At 38.6% G+C, this 17,427-nt stretch overlaps 1 protein-coding gene across 6 annotated transcripts in view; it reads right to left on the reverse strand.

Moving 5' to 3' along the window:
* LOC130879218 (cytochrome P450 2C55) overlaps positions 1-17,145 on the reverse strand; it is a 31,966-nt gene extending 14,821 nt beyond the window's left edge. For 2 of the 6 annotated variants that reach the window (XM_057777498.1, XM_057777497.1), the window contains exons 1-8: positions 16,978-17,145; positions 15,421-15,583; positions 15,098-15,247; positions 10,795-10,955; positions 7,786-7,962; positions 4,713-4,854; positions 3,447-3,634; positions 905-1,046 (exon numbers count right to left, since the gene is read on the reverse strand). In XM_057777498.1, the coding sequence (XP_057633481.1) occupies positions 905-1,046; positions 3,447-3,634; positions 4,713-4,854; positions 7,786-7,962; positions 10,795-10,955; positions 15,098-15,247; positions 15,421-15,583; positions 16,978-17,145 (1,291 nt within the window). Of the gene's footprint in view, positions 1-904; positions 1,047-3,446; positions 3,635-4,712; positions 4,855-7,785; positions 7,963-10,794; positions 10,956-15,093; positions 15,248-15,420; positions 15,584-16,977 lie in introns of all 6 variants that reach the window. The other 4 variants (XM_057777499.1, XM_057777500.1, XM_057777501.1 and 1 more) reach the window with 4 other exon arrangements.
* Between the last annotated feature and the right edge of the window lie 282 nt (positions 17,146-17,427).

The following is a 17,427-nucleotide window of genomic DNA, read 5'->3' on the forward strand; positions in this document are numbered from 1 at the left end:
TGACTCCTTGTTCAACTGCATAGAAACATCCTTTTGCACTGTGGTATCTTGTCTGATACACATTTTTAAGGTCTTTCTCAGCCTTCCTTCTCATCAAGTTCTAGTCTCCTGCATCTATGGAAAATGTCTCCTCCTGTACTTTATTTCCTCCGAACAGTTCCCTGCCTCCTCTTCTTTTCTTACTTCCTTCCTCCTTGTGAGTCAGCCAACTTCCCTCTACCCTGTTCGAATACTCCCATGGATATGAAAGAGCAGGTTGTGAGCAACTTCCCCTCTGACCTCGCCAGAAACCCAAGCTTCCCTCTCTCACAGCACTAGTCCAACTGCATTACAGCACCCTGTTGACTCACCTGCTTCCCTAACTCAGGAGTGAGTCTCACCAGAGCCCATTATATTCTCTAGGGCACTTGGTTTCTCAGAGATGTCTGAGAATGAACTGAGACACTTTTCTCATGCAGATTAGGACAGTCTAAATGAGGTTCACTTCCAGTAGTAGCACTTAGGAAGGGTAGAGGTAAATGCAGAAGCAGAATTCAACTGACTATGTTCTCATTTTCTCAATTTAAAACATAGGCTGGATGGTCTCAAAGTCCCACTAACGTGGAGCAACAATGAGGATGGGCCACAATTGAGGAACATGTGTGGGCATTGGGAGTCTTGCTCCTGAGGCTAGGCACAAAGGGCAAACCCACCTGTCCCTGAGGACATGGTAGATGATCCAATTTATCTCAAAATTGTAACTTGTAGAATCATGCCTTGTGGTACATGTCTCTAGTGCCAAATATTCAGACAGCTGGAACAAGAAGCTTGAGTTCAGGAGTCTAAGGTCAGCCTAGACAACATAGTGCCCCCCGAAAAAGGTTTACCTTGTACCTGAAGTACAAATAGAAATAAATTCATTTACCTGTTGAGAAAGGCATAAAGTAGTCACTCTTCTTAAAGTTTCCTTTCTCATCCAGAAAATGGCCAGGATCAAATATTTTTGGGTTGGGAAATTCTTTGTCATCATGTAGCACAGAAGTCAGTGATGTGACTATCTGTGTGCCCTGAAAATTACAAACAAAAGCATGTGATAAAGAAAACAATGCATGGAGCAGCTGGCGAGGTGGCTCGACAGGTAAAGGCTTGCATGGAAGCCTGAAAGCCTGAGTTTGACCCCCAGATCCAATCCCAGAAGGTGAAAGAAGAAAACTGACTCATGCAAGTGGCCCCCTGATTCACACACACACACACACACACACACACTCAATAAATAAATGTAATTTTAAAAATTAACAATGAAAGAAATAAAATGCTATCATAGCTTCTTTTCAACTGTCTTAGACATCCTCATTCATGAAGCAAAAAGAACACTATACCCGTCAAAGTTAGTCCTAAAAATTGAAGCCACGATAAAGGCTCCAGAAAAAAAAAAAAAAAAAAAAAAAAAAAAAAAAAAAAAAGTAGTTCTTCAAAGTGAAAGAAATGCCAGTTCAAAAATTATAAATGTTTAAGTATGTTCAAATATAAGCAAAGGACAAAGGATATGGCATCCAAATCAAATTGTGGAGCCATAGCTCAATGTAACAACACTTAGTTGATGTGTACAAGGCCTCGGGTTCAATCCCCAGTACTACAAAGAAAAGAAAGAAAGGAAGTAAAAATGATAAATTTTCAAAATATACATGAGCAAGGTGGCACATGGCCATAGCCTAGCACTGAAAGGCAGAAATATGGAAATCACCTAAATTCAAAGGACCAGGGACAACATCAACAAAACAATGAGACCCTGACTCAAATTTTTAAAAATGCTCAAAATGTAGGAAAAAATATGTATATATACAGGGTCTTCTATTGGACTATTTTGTTTCCCTTTTTGTTTGTTTGCTTATTTGTTTATCTCTTTTTAAACTTTATCAGCATGTTAAGTTGCCATTTCAACATATCATGATGAATCAAAAATTTACTTTCCTATACAAAGCAAAATCTATAGTAGACACACACACAAAATAAGAAGAATTCAAAACATGCTTACACACTTTTTGGGTAAGCCATATTCCACAAAAGATGTGCTTAAAAGAGGGAAAAGAAGGCTGGAGAGATGGCTCAGAGGTTAAGAGCACTGCCTGCTTTACCAAAGGTCCTGAGTTCAATTCCCAACAACCATATGGTGGCTCACAACCATCTTTAATGAGATTTGGTGCCCTCTTCTAAGCATGCAGGCCTACATGCAGGTAGAACACTGTATACATAATAAATAAACATATATTTTAAAAATAAAATTTTAGAAAAAAAGAGAGAGAACAAATAAAGAAGCTATAATTAGACCAGAAAATAAATGATAATTGGAAGGCACTGCTTTTCCATGCTTACCCTAATTATATATGAAATTCTCAAATTGAAATACCATACCATGAGAAACTTAATGTTCAAAAAATATATATTGTTAGTTTACTTCACCTATAGGTATGTATATAAACTGAAAGAGATGCAATAAAATGGTACAATCATTGGAATCTAAGTAAAACAGAAGTAGCCATAATTAAATAAAATATACTTTAAGCCAAAATCAGAAAAATGAGACAAATAATGTCATAGTAAAAGAGTTAACTCAGTCAGAGGAATATATAAAATTAAATTATATGTTATATATTATAATTTATAATCATATATAGATGATATTATATAATACCAATTATCTATTGTATGTTATTATATGTGTTTCCAACATAAAACATGGTACAACATAGAGCAACAAATATAAAAGCTTAACATATTAGGATTAGAGGGAAACATAGACTCCAATATAGTAAGAGTAGGGGACTTCAACACCTTTCAGCAGTATACAGCTCTCATAGCTAGTTAACAAAAAATAGCAGAGTTTTAAGTGTTTTAAAGAGTTTATACTTTATTCATAAATTCAGAAATCTCATTCATTCTGGAAAAGGGTAATCTATGTGGAAGCCATCGTACTGAAAACAATGTTGAGAAAATTAAGGAAAGGTCAGATAACTTGGGACCATAATCAAACCCACAAATCAAGTTTTAGCACATTAACGCATCAATGATTTGTAAATTACTGCATTTAAAATCACCCCAATAAAAAGCCTCAGAGAAGCATATTGGAAAATCAACAAACTGAATATTTAACATTTACTTAGAAAATGTAAACATAACCCCAAAACTATTTAAGAAGTCTATATTTGGATGACACTCACTAATAAGATGCCTCATGAAGCCTCAAGCAGATCTGTGAGTTAGAGGTTAGCCAGAGCCACACAGTGAGATCCCATCAGAAGAGGAGGAGGAAGAGGAAGGAAGAGGAAAGGAGGAAGAAAGTCATAAAACTTACTAGTCATACAGGAGTCCTGAAATTTCTCATTTTGTGTTGGTGAAGGATTGGCACCAGATTTTTAATTTGAAAACTAAAAGATAACTGAAGTGCAGGGTCAGAGAAATAAGCTTACCTTGGGGATTACATAATTTCTGAATCTGACATCACAGGTAGCTGCATGGGGCACATTGTTGGGGATGAGGTTAACGTATCTCTGGATCTCGTGCACCGTTGCATCTGTGTAGGGCATTCGGGTTCTGTCCTGCATGCAGGGGCTCCTGTTTCTGCCAATCACATGGTCAATCTCTTTCTGGACTTTAGCTGATAAGGCACAATTGAGAAATGGTAGAGTTGCTATAATGATTCAAGTCAATATGAAGTGTGATAAAAAAAAAATATATCAGGCCACACGCCTGAATTAGAAACTTGGTATAATACACAAAACTCTCCCACTATTTAGGCATTACCTGTGCAGACAGGTACATTATTGTGCAGCATTATCAATACACAGAAAAGATGAAATGTTTTTAATATGTAAATGTCTTATACCAATGAATTCCAATATTACCATTATATAGAAAAAACACAAAACAAAAATTAATTTCACATCAAAATAACAGTAATTCTTAAAATGAAAACCTGAAGCTGGAGGGATGCTTCCGTGGCTAAAAGCACTGGCCTGTCCTCCAAAGGACCCAGATTTAATTTCTATACCTACAGGTGGCCCACAACTGCCTCTAACTCAGTATCGGGAGATCTGATGCCCTCTTGTGGACTTGTGGGCACCAGACATGAACACAGTCCACAAACATACATGTAGGGAAAATGCCCATGCACATAAAATCAGTAAATAAATTTTTGGATACTAATATACATGTACATACAAGTACATGTGTATATTTGTGCATATGTAAAACTTAGTATCCTTTTTCATCCTTACATTTCCCAAAGGCATTCACTTTGAGACATTCTAAAAGTTTTGTCTATAGTTTCTGTTCACATTTGTAAATAATAACTATTTCTATTATTTGATTATACTGTTTCTGTTTACAATTGAGATGAGTTATACCCTATGATCACTTCGCACAAAATATACTCACACACACATACATGCAAACATTCACACATACATATAAATACACACACATCCATATGCACACACACACACACACAAACATATACACTCCAGACAGTACCTAGAGTATCTTTTCCTTTGGAGCTTTGGTGTTTGATCACTGCTCACAGTAACTATACTTCCCTCTCTTGTTCTATCTATTGTCAAAATTGATCTCATTTTTATCTTATCATATGTGTATAGTGACAGCTAGTGACACAAAAACATCAATATTAAACTTTTTTCAGAGATGTCAGCTTTGCCTCCTACACGTCAAACTCATACCTGTGACCTCTGTGTGCTTCAAGAGGAGCAAGAGTCCGTATCTCAGGGTAGTACTTGTGGTTTCTGATCCAGCTACAAACACATCGGCCACTGTAGCCATCAGACTTTCAGTAGTAAACTCAGACTGTGGGTTGTTCTTTTCCTAGGAATTTTTATTTCATTATTAGATAGTGACAGTTATATTAAATTTCAACAAGTGCAAATAATACAGGTCGTTCTACAGATAAGCAAATTTAGAAAGTGAATGGTGTAGCAAGTGCACAATATGGCAGACCATGCAAATTACCTGACCCAATCTTCATGTCTATGCCCTTATTTCTTCCTTGCATCAAAATCCAATTTCTCAGACCTTCTTCTAGCTATATTGCGCCATAAAAACCATGTCACACTAATAACGTAAGAAAAAGAAGCCCCTGGTACAAATTTCTCGTTAGAGCAGTGGAGGTGGTACAGCTGGAACATGAGTATTTTGACTTTTGTATGAGGGCTGGGGAGATGGCTCAGCAGTTAAAAGCCCTTGTTGCTCTTCCAGAGAACCCAAGTTCAGTTCCCAGCACTTACATCAGGCTCCTCTGCAAATCCCTCTGTAACTCCAGCATCAAAGAATCTAACACCTCCGGCTTCCAGGGTCACCTGGACTCATGTGTAGAAATACATATACCTATGCACAATTTCAAATAGTAATAAATCCTTAAAATCAGCATGAATACTCATGCACTAAAAATGTAAGCATGGCAAGGAAGAGTTTTTAGAATGTGATACAAAATTGAATAAGAGACTCCAGAATCCCCTTCCACCTGTCTCTCTGAAGAAAAGACAGAATAGGATTTGAGCCTAACACACCTGTCTGTTTTTATCTATGTTGTTCTGCTACCAATAAAGACTTGGCGTCAGATATTGGCATGAAAACCTGGTAGATCAAAGATGCGACAGAGGAGCGACAAGCTGACCTTCTCTCCACACTTCCCAGAACAGAAAAGGAAGGAAAACAAGTCCACAAATCTCCAAGCCCCTTCCTACTCCTTGCTGTGCCTTTCTATCCGTATCCTGAGTTCTCTGTATTCTCTATGGCTAATTTTTGTTAACTGGTTGCCGGCTATGCTCCCTGATTCAAGGTTAACCTTACTAACACAGTCTCAGGGTATCACAGTGTGATCAAATATTCCACAACATTTGTCAACTGAGAAATTATTTATATTTATACCAAATGGGAAGTAAAGGCTGAAATTATATTAGGCCAGTTATGGCAATCCAAAGACTCTACCATAAAATTCTTTCTTGCTTGCTTTCTTCTTCCTTCCTTTCTGTCTTTCCTTCCTTATTTCATTTATTTGTTTGTTTCTATGGTTTGTCGAGACAGGTTTCTCTGTGTAACCTTGGCTATCCTGGAACTTGCTCTGTAGATCAGGCTGGCCTCGAACTCAGAGTTCCACCTGTCTCTGCCTCCCATGTGCTGGGATTAAAGGCGTTCACCACCACTGCCTGGCTTTAAAAAAAAAATAGTTTTTATTTTGTTTTTGTCTATTTTGGTTTGGGATTTTGGCTTTTGGTTTTCTGGTGTTTTGGTTTTTAGTTTTGGGTTTTTTTGGTTTTGGTTTTGGGTTTTGGTTTTTGTTGTTGTTGTTTTGGAGTTTTTTGTTTTTGTTTTTTGAGATAGTGTGGCTCTGTTAACCTGGTTGTCTTGGAACTCGCTCTATAGACCAGGTTGGTCTTGAACTTAAAGATCTACCTGCCTCTGCCTCCCAGATGGTGGGATTAAAGGCATACGCCACCACACCCAGCATCATAAAATTCTTTAAAAATCCCAACATACAGAAAATTCTGAGTGAAGGAAGGACAAGGCTATAATTGAAACTTTCTATCTCAAAGGTTCCCAGTAAATTGACTATTAATTAAGCAACTCTGGAGCAGAGGGAAATAAACATCTGTGTGGGTCTCTAAACCACAGGGGGAACTGGCTGCTTTGTATAGGCCTGCAGTTACCACTAAGGGTGCTAACCACTGGGGAGAGTCCTTTTAAGATGGTAAGTGCAGGTGTTCTGCACATTGCTATTCTAATATAAATTATTACAGTCATCTTGACAAATAGCACGGTGGTTCGTCAAAATAGCAAAAATAAAAGAAATATGACTTGATCATTCCACTCTTCACCATACATCCAAAAACTAATTGAAATTAACATGTCAAAGAGATGCCTACTCTCCTGTGTGACTTCCAGCATTGTCCCTTGGGAACAATCAAGTTGCCCATTGATAAATTGGTGGGTTTTTAAAATATAAGATAGATTTAAAATTCAAGATAGCTGAGAATAAGTCAAGATTAATGACAATATTATTTCAGAATCTATTTTCCCATAATCCAGACTACCATTAAGCCAATCCAGAGACAGGAAAGGTCTTATATCTGGTCTTTGAACTCCATTCTCATCTCAGATATGACTCCACTGAACTCAGTGATTCACCCTGGTAGCACAATCATTACACTGTCTTGCTTTAAACAAATGCCTGACTAAACCAAATCTCTTCATGCCAATACCTGTGTATACAGAGTACCTCAAAGACATCTTTACCTGTTTGTGCTGAATCATTTCTGGTTCTACTCAGCTAAGGTGACCTTCCTCCATGTCAGTACACATGTGAGCCTCTCATCACTCTCATCACTGTGCACATCCTAATTCTCACTCCTGCAACCTCACTGCAAATACTCAACAATTAGTAATAAAATGAGTCACCAAAAAAGCCTACCAGGTGAAGCTCATGTTTACCATTCTCCTATATGGTTAAGTCCACTTTTTACTTTAGTGTTTGATATTCTGTATTTTCAACATCGCTTATATGTCTAATTCACCTGAAATGTATATTCCTTTTCCTCATATACTTAGTAAATGATGCTGATGCATTTTAATTGCTTAACAATTCACTTTTAAATCTTAAATGATGCTAGTCCAATCCATGCCCACAAAAGAAACTAAAGTGCTTACCAAGTGTTTCTTGCCTAGAAAGCTAAATTTCCAAGAGTAAGAATAGAAATGATTGATGATATGCAAAATGAAAGCCCACAAATAACCTTTTACCTGTTCCATTTTGATCAGGAAACAGTCAATGAAGTCCCGAGGATTGTCCATGTCCAGTGTTTCTTGGTGTTCTTTCACTCGTTTCAAAATATAACTTTTTATATCAGCAACATTTTTAAGTACTTTCCTGTGGCTCCCTGGGAGATAATCGAGGAAGACAGGAATAGCATTGCAGACCTTAAAGATTTAAAAATATGTGTTTAGCAGGACGGTGGTGGTGCACGCCTTTAATCCCAGCACTCGGGAGGCAGAGGCAGGCGGATCTCTGTGAGTTCGAGACCAGCCTGGTCTACAAGAGCTAGTTTCAGGACAGGCTCCAAAACCACAGAGAAACCCTGTCTCGAAAAACCAAAATAAAAAATAAATAAATAAATAAATAAATAAATAAATAAATGTGTTTATTAGGCTGAATGTGGTCACTCACCCAGGAGGCTTACACAAGCGAATCACCGTAGTCTAAGAGTTTGAGAAAAGCCTGGGTAGCATAATGAGATAAGTTATATACATGTATCAAAGTCATATTCGGCATATTCCAAGCAATAGTTAAAGGGTAGAGTGAATTAAAAAGATGGTGGTCATTTGACAAAGAAGACTTAACCAGATATTTTAAAAGACCACTGTGTTGACCAAGATTATCAAAGGTGAAAACTCAGCTCTGGAATTTCATGAGTTGACTCCTCTGCAGGTAGAGCTTGAAGGACATTTACCAGGCATGATCTTGAAACAGATATGGCTGTTTAAAACCAGGCTACTCTTTTTATTCCCTGGCTTTTGTGGTTACTCCAGGTTATATATGATAGAGTGTCACTGATATATGATAGGGACTTATACCTGTGAGCTTTTTACAATAGGGCAACAACACAAGACCTGCACAATGACAGCTCCAGCTGGCCAACATGGATGTGAGAAGTCTCACAAGGCCCCACTCCTAGACGAAGAACTAGAGGCAATTAATGGATGCTAAAAGTGGGAGAATCCGTCTTGTCCAGAGATGAGACCCCACCCCCCCGCTAGGTTATCCAGTACCAAACGGTTATCTTTAAACATATGTACATATGAGCAATACATGTATTTATATATCCATGTGTATATTACACAATAATTAAAGAAGGAGAGGTTATAAAGTTGAGAAGATGTGAGGGGGCATAGGGGAAGAGCTGGAAAGGGAGAGTGTGGGAAATTATAAAAACACAGAATTCATCTATGAAATTAAATTCACAAAATAATAATAACAAAATAAGTGTTTAAAAATCTGAGCTGTTCTTGGGGACTGAAAATAAAGAACAATCAGATTTCAAGGAGATCACTGGAAGCTGTTGAAATACCTCTTCCACCAGATTTTGCTGTTAACCTAAAACTATTTTTAAAAGTCTTCTAAAAACTATAGCAGAAAAACAAACCAAAAAAAATGCATCAATACAGGGTGATAACAAGAGAGCTCAATCAGTAAACACTTTCTGCACAAACTGAGGATCTAAGTCAGTTCTCAGAATTTGTGTGAAGAAGCTGAGTACGGGTGCCCAAGCTTGTAATCCCAGAGATGGGGAGGCAGAAGCAGGCATAGCCTTTGGACTCAGTGGCCAACTGGTCTACCCTGTAGGTGAGTTTCAGGCCAGAGGGAAACTGTCCCTAAAACAAGGTTGAGATCCTGAGAAAGTTTGTCTTCCAAACTCCACATGCCTGCATACATATACATATGTATATGCACCAAACAAATGTACAAATAAACATACAAATAAAACAACTTTAAAAATGACAAAGCATGGGGGTAGGGAGAGCACACCTTTAATCCCTGTACTCAGGAGGCAGAGACTGGCAGATCTCTGTCAGTTTGAGTCTAGCCTGGTCTGCAAACCTAGTTCCAGGAACAGCCAGGGCTATACAGAGAAACCCTGTCTCAATCAATCAAAGTAAAATAAAATAAAATAAAATAAAGAAAAAATATTTCTAAAGAAAAAGAGAGTAGTGCAGGGGAGGGAGGAAGAAAAAGAATGATGTACTGAAGTAACTTCTTTCTGAAGTTGAAGTTTGGAGACAGTGTGTTGGGAGCCAGGGATCATGTGAACTATTATCTTCCCCACACTTTGTGCTGGTATTGAGCCTGCACAGAAAATTCAGCTAAGTCCACAAGAGCCTTTACTTCAATAGTTTCCCTTTTTTGCACAGCACTGATAGAGTCCCTAACCTAACCGCCCCCCCTCCCTCTTTTTGAGAATTGGAGAGTCAATGGCAGCAAGTCCTGAATCCTGCCTGGAAGATAACTACATGGTTGTACACAAATAGTTTAACACAAAGTATATAAACATTTACCCATAAAATGCTGAGCTGGGTGTCTTAATGTTTGTGTTGAACTATCTACAAGAACTAAGAAATGGAACCAGCTTAGACACCATGCAGATTTGATTCCCAGTACCCACACGGTGACTCACAACTTTCTGTAACACCAGTTTGGAGAATCTGATACCCCACTTCTGTCCTCTGTGGGCACCAGGCCAGGATGTGGTGCACAGAAACATGTAAGCACAATCCACATACATTAAAAAGAAAAAAGAGGGGAAAAAAAGGATAGAAAGTCTTTGTGGTGTTTTGTCTGTCCTTGTCCCACCTGTCTCCTTGGCTTGACAGAGGCCTTGATAATGACACCTTGTAACTAGTTTGTGGTTTCCTTTTGTTATTGTTGTATTGAAAATCAAACCTTGTACAAACTATCCAAGCTCTTTACACTAAGATTTCTCTTCAGCCTCTACCTTTATTTTTCCTTCACCTACTGTAGCCTCCTGAGTAACTGAGATGGGGGAGGGTAGAGAGAAGGAGGGAAGGGAAGAAAGGTAATAGAGACTGATTCTGCTTTCCTACAAAATTCTTTATACCAAGCTTTAAAGTGAATGTCTGGAAATTAGACACATTGAACTGAAGTAAAAATTTTATCTTTTTTTTTTTTGAAGTAAAAATTTTAATTCGTTAGAGAAATAAACATGATTTTTTGTGAAGAAAATGACTTTGTCTCACCTGCATCCATGGGGAGTTGAAAATTTTAAAGTTTTCATTTAATTTTTCCATCAAGCTAAGAAAATTCTTGTCTTCATAATCAAAACGATTGTGGAAAACAACAGAGCAGATCACGTTGGAGGGAGCCGAGCTCAGGATGAAGGTGGGGTCACAGAGTGAGCCTGAACGATTAGAAACATTTTTAAATGCCATTAAAACAGACATGTAAAATATTATCTTTGGGCTAAAAAAAAAACCAATAAATATTTCTGGAATCTCTGAGAAAGTATTGGCACATAAATTACCTTATTGTCAAGAACTTCCAAACACTTCCAATTAGCAATCCTAGCTTGCTTAATAATCATTAGCTAAATCTTTAACATCTGCTTCCTGTGGAGACATCACTCTTTGGCTACACATTCTAAAGTTCTAAGAAAACACCTGACCACTTTTAATACCACATAAAAATTCAAGTTTTCAGTGCAGAATCCCATCTCTCTTTAAAGGAAGAAAATACCCATCCAGAAACATTTCATATCCAGTGATTAGCTGAAGGAACTATGTCCACAGCCAGCAGAGTAGAAAGCCAAGGATAAAAACATTACAGGAAATGCATACATTCATTCATCAGAACAAATTTAAAAGAGCAGAAATATCCATATCAAACAAAAACCAAGCACCAATTCTCAGAGATTTGTTTGCCTAAAATAAAATTGAAATTTAAAAGTCATTTTAAATGTAAATCCAAATGGGACAATCACAGAGATTACATTAATAAATGGAGCCCTTTAATTTCTTCATTCCAATATTGAAAAAGAAAGCATAAAACTTTTTTGGAAACAGTGTTTCTAGCCACCATGTATATCAGTTTAATTTCTTTAGATAAAGTCTACCCTGGACTATTGTCCTACATAACCATCAACAGAGTATATGCATTTTATCATTTGATATTAACTTAAGTCAATTTGGTCATAAGAAATAAAAGCAGAAAAAAAATTATTTTTCACTGGCATAAATAAATACAGTGATGATGACTCAGCCAGCGCCCTGCAGCAAGCTGTAATCCCTGCCCCCTCAAAACAAGAGGATAGCAAGCTTGAGGACAAACCAGACTACAAAGTGAAATGCTGTCTCAAAATGGTTTTTAATTGATGTACCAATAAGCTTTATGTGCAAGATAAAATTCATACCCTAGATTAATGAAATGTACATAATGAATGAAAAGTATATAGAGAAATGAAAGGAAATTCAAACCATAGAAACCTGTATAGTTAAAAGATTTGATGTCAGACTCCTTTTCAGGCAAAACACCAAGATATTCAGCTTTTCATTAAATATAAATAAAAGAAAGAAAAAAGAAAGAAAGAAGGAAGAAAAGTAAGAAGAAAGGAGGGGGAAATTTTTATTTTGTCTTGGAAGTTAAGAAATAATTTAAGTTTAAATTATTAATTTAAGATTTAAGTCAAGCATGGTGGCATGCATCTTTATTCTCAAACTCTGGAGGCAAAGCAGGCAGATCTCTGTGAGTTGAAACCAGCCTGATCTACATACTAAGTTCTAGGACAGCCAGGGCTACAGGGTAAAGCCCTGTCTTGAAAAAAAATGAACAAAAAAGAAATTTGTGTGTGTGCATTTCAGATTGAAAAAAAAATTAATTTCTGGTGCTGGAGAACTGCCTTGGAAGTTAGAACACTGACTACTCTTCCAGAGGGTCTGGGTTGATTGTGGCTTACAACCATATGCAACCCTAGTTCCAGGCGATCCAATGTCCTCTTCTGGCCTCTGCAGATATGACACATATGTGGCACACAGACATGTATACAGGCAAGATATCCATTTACATAAATTAAATCTGAGAATAAATAAATCTCTAATAAAATTTTTTAATCTGATTTCTAATCTATTCTGATATGGGATTTCCCTCTGTATGCTGTGAAATTCACTGGTGAATAAAGAAACTGTCTTGACCTGTTGATAGGGCGGAATAGAACAAGTGGGGAAAGCTATACTGAATGCTGGGAGAAAGGAGGTGGTGTCAGAGAGAAGCCATGGAGCCCCTGCCGGAGACAGACACACCTGAACCTTACGGGTAGGCCATGAGCCTTCTGGTAAAATATAAAATAATAGAAATGGGTTAAATTAAGATGTAAAAGCTAGCCAACAAGAAGTTAGAGCTAATGGGCCAAGCAGTGATTTAATTAATACAGTTTCTGTGTGGTGACTTCGAGAGTCTAGGCAGTCGGGAAACAATCAAGCAACCTCCTTACTACACTATTCTTATATTTAGAAAAGATAATTAAAACTCCAAGTAAATGGGAATACAAGCTGAAAAACCAAACTCATTTTGACAAGCATTTCATGAATAGAGCTAGCATCAGGGTTAAGTAATTATGAAAGTTCGAAGCCAAAATTCTGGTGGTTTAAGATGCACTCAGAACTTCCTTTTTAGTCATATATCCTGTAAACAACCAATCAGATGAGAATCATAGCAAAAACTGGAGGTTACATTGCCCAAGAGGAGGCAAACCACATCAGACGGTGTCACTCAGGGACAGCATCAGGATTGGTCTCCAGAAGAGGCAGAGACGTCAGGAAAGCACATTATTGTAAAGGACAAAGCCTTTCACACATACATAAGGACTGGAGAATCCAGGAAAGTTAAACACACGGTTTATCACTTCATTGGAATGAGGTGCATAGCTGCTCTTCCTGGAATGCCAGGAAGGATGTAGTTTTGCAACCCGGTGATCCTTTGCTGTCTGATGAGACAGGCTCTGTTCTCCCAGAGTTTATGTTTTTAATTATCCCAGACCTTTTCCCCTAACCCTTGTACTGTTTTTAGATCATAAAGCCCACTCTTAATTGAGTGATGTTGCTTGTGCTTTACAACAGCCTAAACGACTGCTGTTGTCTTAGGGCCAGGCCAATCCTAACAACACCCACGGCATTGTTTACCTCAGTCAGGCTCCCTAGACCCTAAATCTTGGGCACTATCTGAGTCAACAGTTCCCTTTCTCATGAGATAAGTCAGATGTACTTTGCAAGGAATCTCAGTGTAAATATGTCTTAAATAGCTGTGCACTTTGGACTAAGTTGTTATCGGAATACTTTTTCCAAAATTGTGCTGTGCTTAAATATGACTAAAGTAAAATAATCAGAGCCAGTCTCTAGAAGTCTCCGTCTAGAGTTGGTTATAATAAAATCAGGCTGAACCGAATTTCACTCCTGTCTTCCTGGATGTTTTTTCTCCTGCCTGCTGTAAAGCCTGCAGTACATTAGGACATTTCCCAGAGGAAGACATGAAGCAGGGTGGGAATGAGCCTCATTGTTAGAGTAGTTAGAGGCATCTGAACCATAAGGCTGCTCTTAGAGATCCCATACTGTGCTGTGGGGAGACCGGGGGCAAAGGAAAACAGGATTGTTATGAGAATTTAATAAAGGAAACATTTGGAAGAATAGGCTGTCCTTAGGCTCCTTTAATAATCAAAGGCATGCTTTCTATATCTAGAAAATAGTTACGCCTGGGAGGGGTCCCTCTCTAGATCTGGAAGTCATCTATTAATCAAAGATTTGTAAAATATAACAAATTAAAACATGGCTAACAAGCAAGTAACAAAGGATAGACTTAAAACTAACGTATAAGTAGGGGAAGCATTAAACATAGTTGAAATATGTTATATAAAAAATTTCGCACATGTTACATATTAGCAGAATACCATCATAGCACATATTTTCTCAAGAGATATGAAATAGCATAGCAAATAGTGATTAACATCAAATAGCCACTGGCAGCTTTTAAACAGGCCTTTGTTTACAGAGTAAACACAACTGATGAACGCAGCACTCAAAGATGCCTAAGTAAAATAAAATAAAAATATAAGTATCATTATTGGCAGAAGTTGCAAGCATGCATCTTGAGGCAAATCTGTGTCACTACAGATACAGACCACCTCAACAACAACACATGCCACTTTCTCATAGTCCATGAAAATATGATGGGCTCATTCATACCAAGTACACTTGACAGATACTCTCTAAGGAAATATTCTAAATAATAAAGAAATAACTACACTATAGGAAAATATCCCATCTAAATTTTTATGAGGCTCAAAACTTTCTATCTTCCTGAAGTTCAGGTTTGGAAGCAAGCTGGAGCAGAATAGGAAGAGTAGCTGAGTATTATGATCGCGCTGTATGCATAGTCAGTGTGTACAAACATAAGGACAGATAAGCAGAACGCTGGCTTTGGGCTAGCAGGAGAGCCAACAATCACTGCCTTTGAAAACGGCATAATTAAGGAAGAGCCAGGTAAACAGGTACCCACCATCTGTTTTTCTTAACTCTTCCACAAGGCATCGCGCTTCCTCTTGAATGCGGTCCTCGATGCTCCTCTTCCCCATCCCGAAATTCCTCAAAGTCATAAGTGAGAAGCGCCGAAGTTCCTTCCATTTTTTCCCATTGCTGAAAACGATTCCTACCGGAACAGGAAATGGAAACTAGAAGCAGGACCCAAGACAAGGAAGAAGACTGGCCTCTGACTGCCGCTTGGCGCCCTGCCCTAGAAGCTTTTCCTATCTCATCCCATGACCCCTGCCCAGCACACACCTTCATACATATGCATGCACATATGTGTGAATGCACACTTACCAAGGCCGTTATTCATTCTTTCGACAATTGGGAAGTCACCCCTTCCGGAAAACTCCTCTCCACGATCATCCAGAACTTCCTTCACTGCTTCATAGCCATGCACTACCACAGTGGGCTTCATACCAAAATACAAAGTGAACACAGGGCCATAGACTTTGGAGAACTGGAAAGAAGAAAGAAAATGTATGGAGCAGGAGAAGAATCTAGACGAGCTAGGCTGCCACTAGCGTCTTACTCCCCACATGTCTAGTTTGGCAACCACAACTTCAAATTTAGTTGGATTCAGTACAGAGAAAGCTGTTTGTCGTCACTTCTAGGTGCGGCATGAGCCTGGTGTACCAGGAGATTACCAGGCCAATAGTGTGCAAACTGTCAGAACCTTGACACACTGAAGAAACTTTCCCTGTAGGTTTCCAGATGAAGAGAGAGATGCTGAAAGAATCTCAAATTCATTTTAGTTTCCCGTGGGTGAAAATTCAAGACTCGGATTTGAACCCTTCTCAGTAGATCTCTTCTACTTGAGCAACTGACCAGGGTCTGATTCAGTCCTGCAATAAATACGGGCGGTGGTGGCGCACGCCTTTAATCCCAGCACTTGGGAGGCAGAGGCAGGCGGATCTCTGAGTTCGAGACCAGCCTGGTCTACAGAGCTAGTTCCAGGACAGGCTCCAAAACCACAGAGAAACCCTGTCTCGAAAAACCAAAAAAAAAAAAAAAATACTAGAAAGCTACCATTTTAAAACTCCCTAGGCAGGCAGTGGTGGTGCAAACCTTTAATCCTGGCACTTGGGAGGCAAAGGCAGGCAGACGGATCTCTGTGAATTCAAGGCCAGCCTGGTCTACAAAGTGAGTTCCAGGACAGACTTCAAAGCTACAGAAAAACCCTGTCTCAAAAAAAAAAAAAAAAAAAAACCTAAATAAAGAAGTAAATAAATAAATAAAACTCCCTAGATGAGTGTGGTGTTAGGTGGTTTGTAATCCTGACATCACTGACTTAGGGGCAGATAACAATAGTGCCAGCACATGCGGTATCCCAGAGAAAGACCATCTCCTCCACGGTGCTCATTCATAGGTCAGAAGCAGCTTTGCACAGAGTTCAGAAACGCCAGTTCCCCCAGTGGACGTTACTAGTTCTAGGTCATGCACAAATGTTTAATGTTGACTCAGATTTCCTTGGTATCAGATATAAATAAATTAAATTATTTTGGCCAATTTAAACACAAATATACAACATGTACATAGACAATCTCCTGTATATTCTCAAAACAATTCCATTACCTTTTATCGTGTGTAAAAAGTCATAGCTAAGGACCATGAAACAGAGAAAAAGTAGTTGTTCTCTGCTTTGTGGACTTAATCTTACAATGTAAAAATTTCTATTATAAACAAATATATTATCTCATTTAATCATTTCTGACAATAACAAATCAAATATGATACGCCACAGGACACAATTGCCTTATAGTAACATAGTTGAACCGTTTGCTCCAGAAAAGTATTTAACAGCTGAGATTCATTATTGCTTTCCAGCCACTGTGGGGCAGCAAACACACTTACGTTGGTTAAGGATTTGCTGATGTCCTTCATGTCTATCTGCAGAATGTTTCCAACAAATGGGAGAGGAGTGGGGCCAGGGGGGAGCTTCCCTCTCCCTGAGCTCTGTCTCCAGAGTGAGAGGAGAAGCAGGCAGGAGACAGTGAGCACCAGGACTGTGACCAGATCCATGGCAGCCTTCTCTTCTCAGGGAGACACCTGTGAGCTTGCAGTCCAGAGCTTTTATACTGCTCGCTGTGAACTCAACATGCGCTCCTGGGGCATAAGGGACCAATCAACGAGGAGCCTTGTTATCTATCTTCTGAGTGGACTCTGGCCTGTTGAAAAACACAGAAACTGCCCTTCACAATCTCGCTGCCCATCCCCTCCCACCAAGTTGTTGTAACTAGTCTGGACTTGGACTTGGCCCAGGTGCCATTGTGCGTTTTTTATTGTTGCTGTTGTGTTTTTTTA

This window comes from Chionomys nivalis, chromosome 8 (genome assembly GCF_950005125.1).
Source record: "Chionomys nivalis chromosome 8, mChiNiv1.1, whole genome shotgun sequence".
Taxonomy (NCBI): domain Eukaryota; kingdom Metazoa; phylum Chordata; class Mammalia; order Rodentia; family Cricetidae; genus Chionomys; species Chionomys nivalis.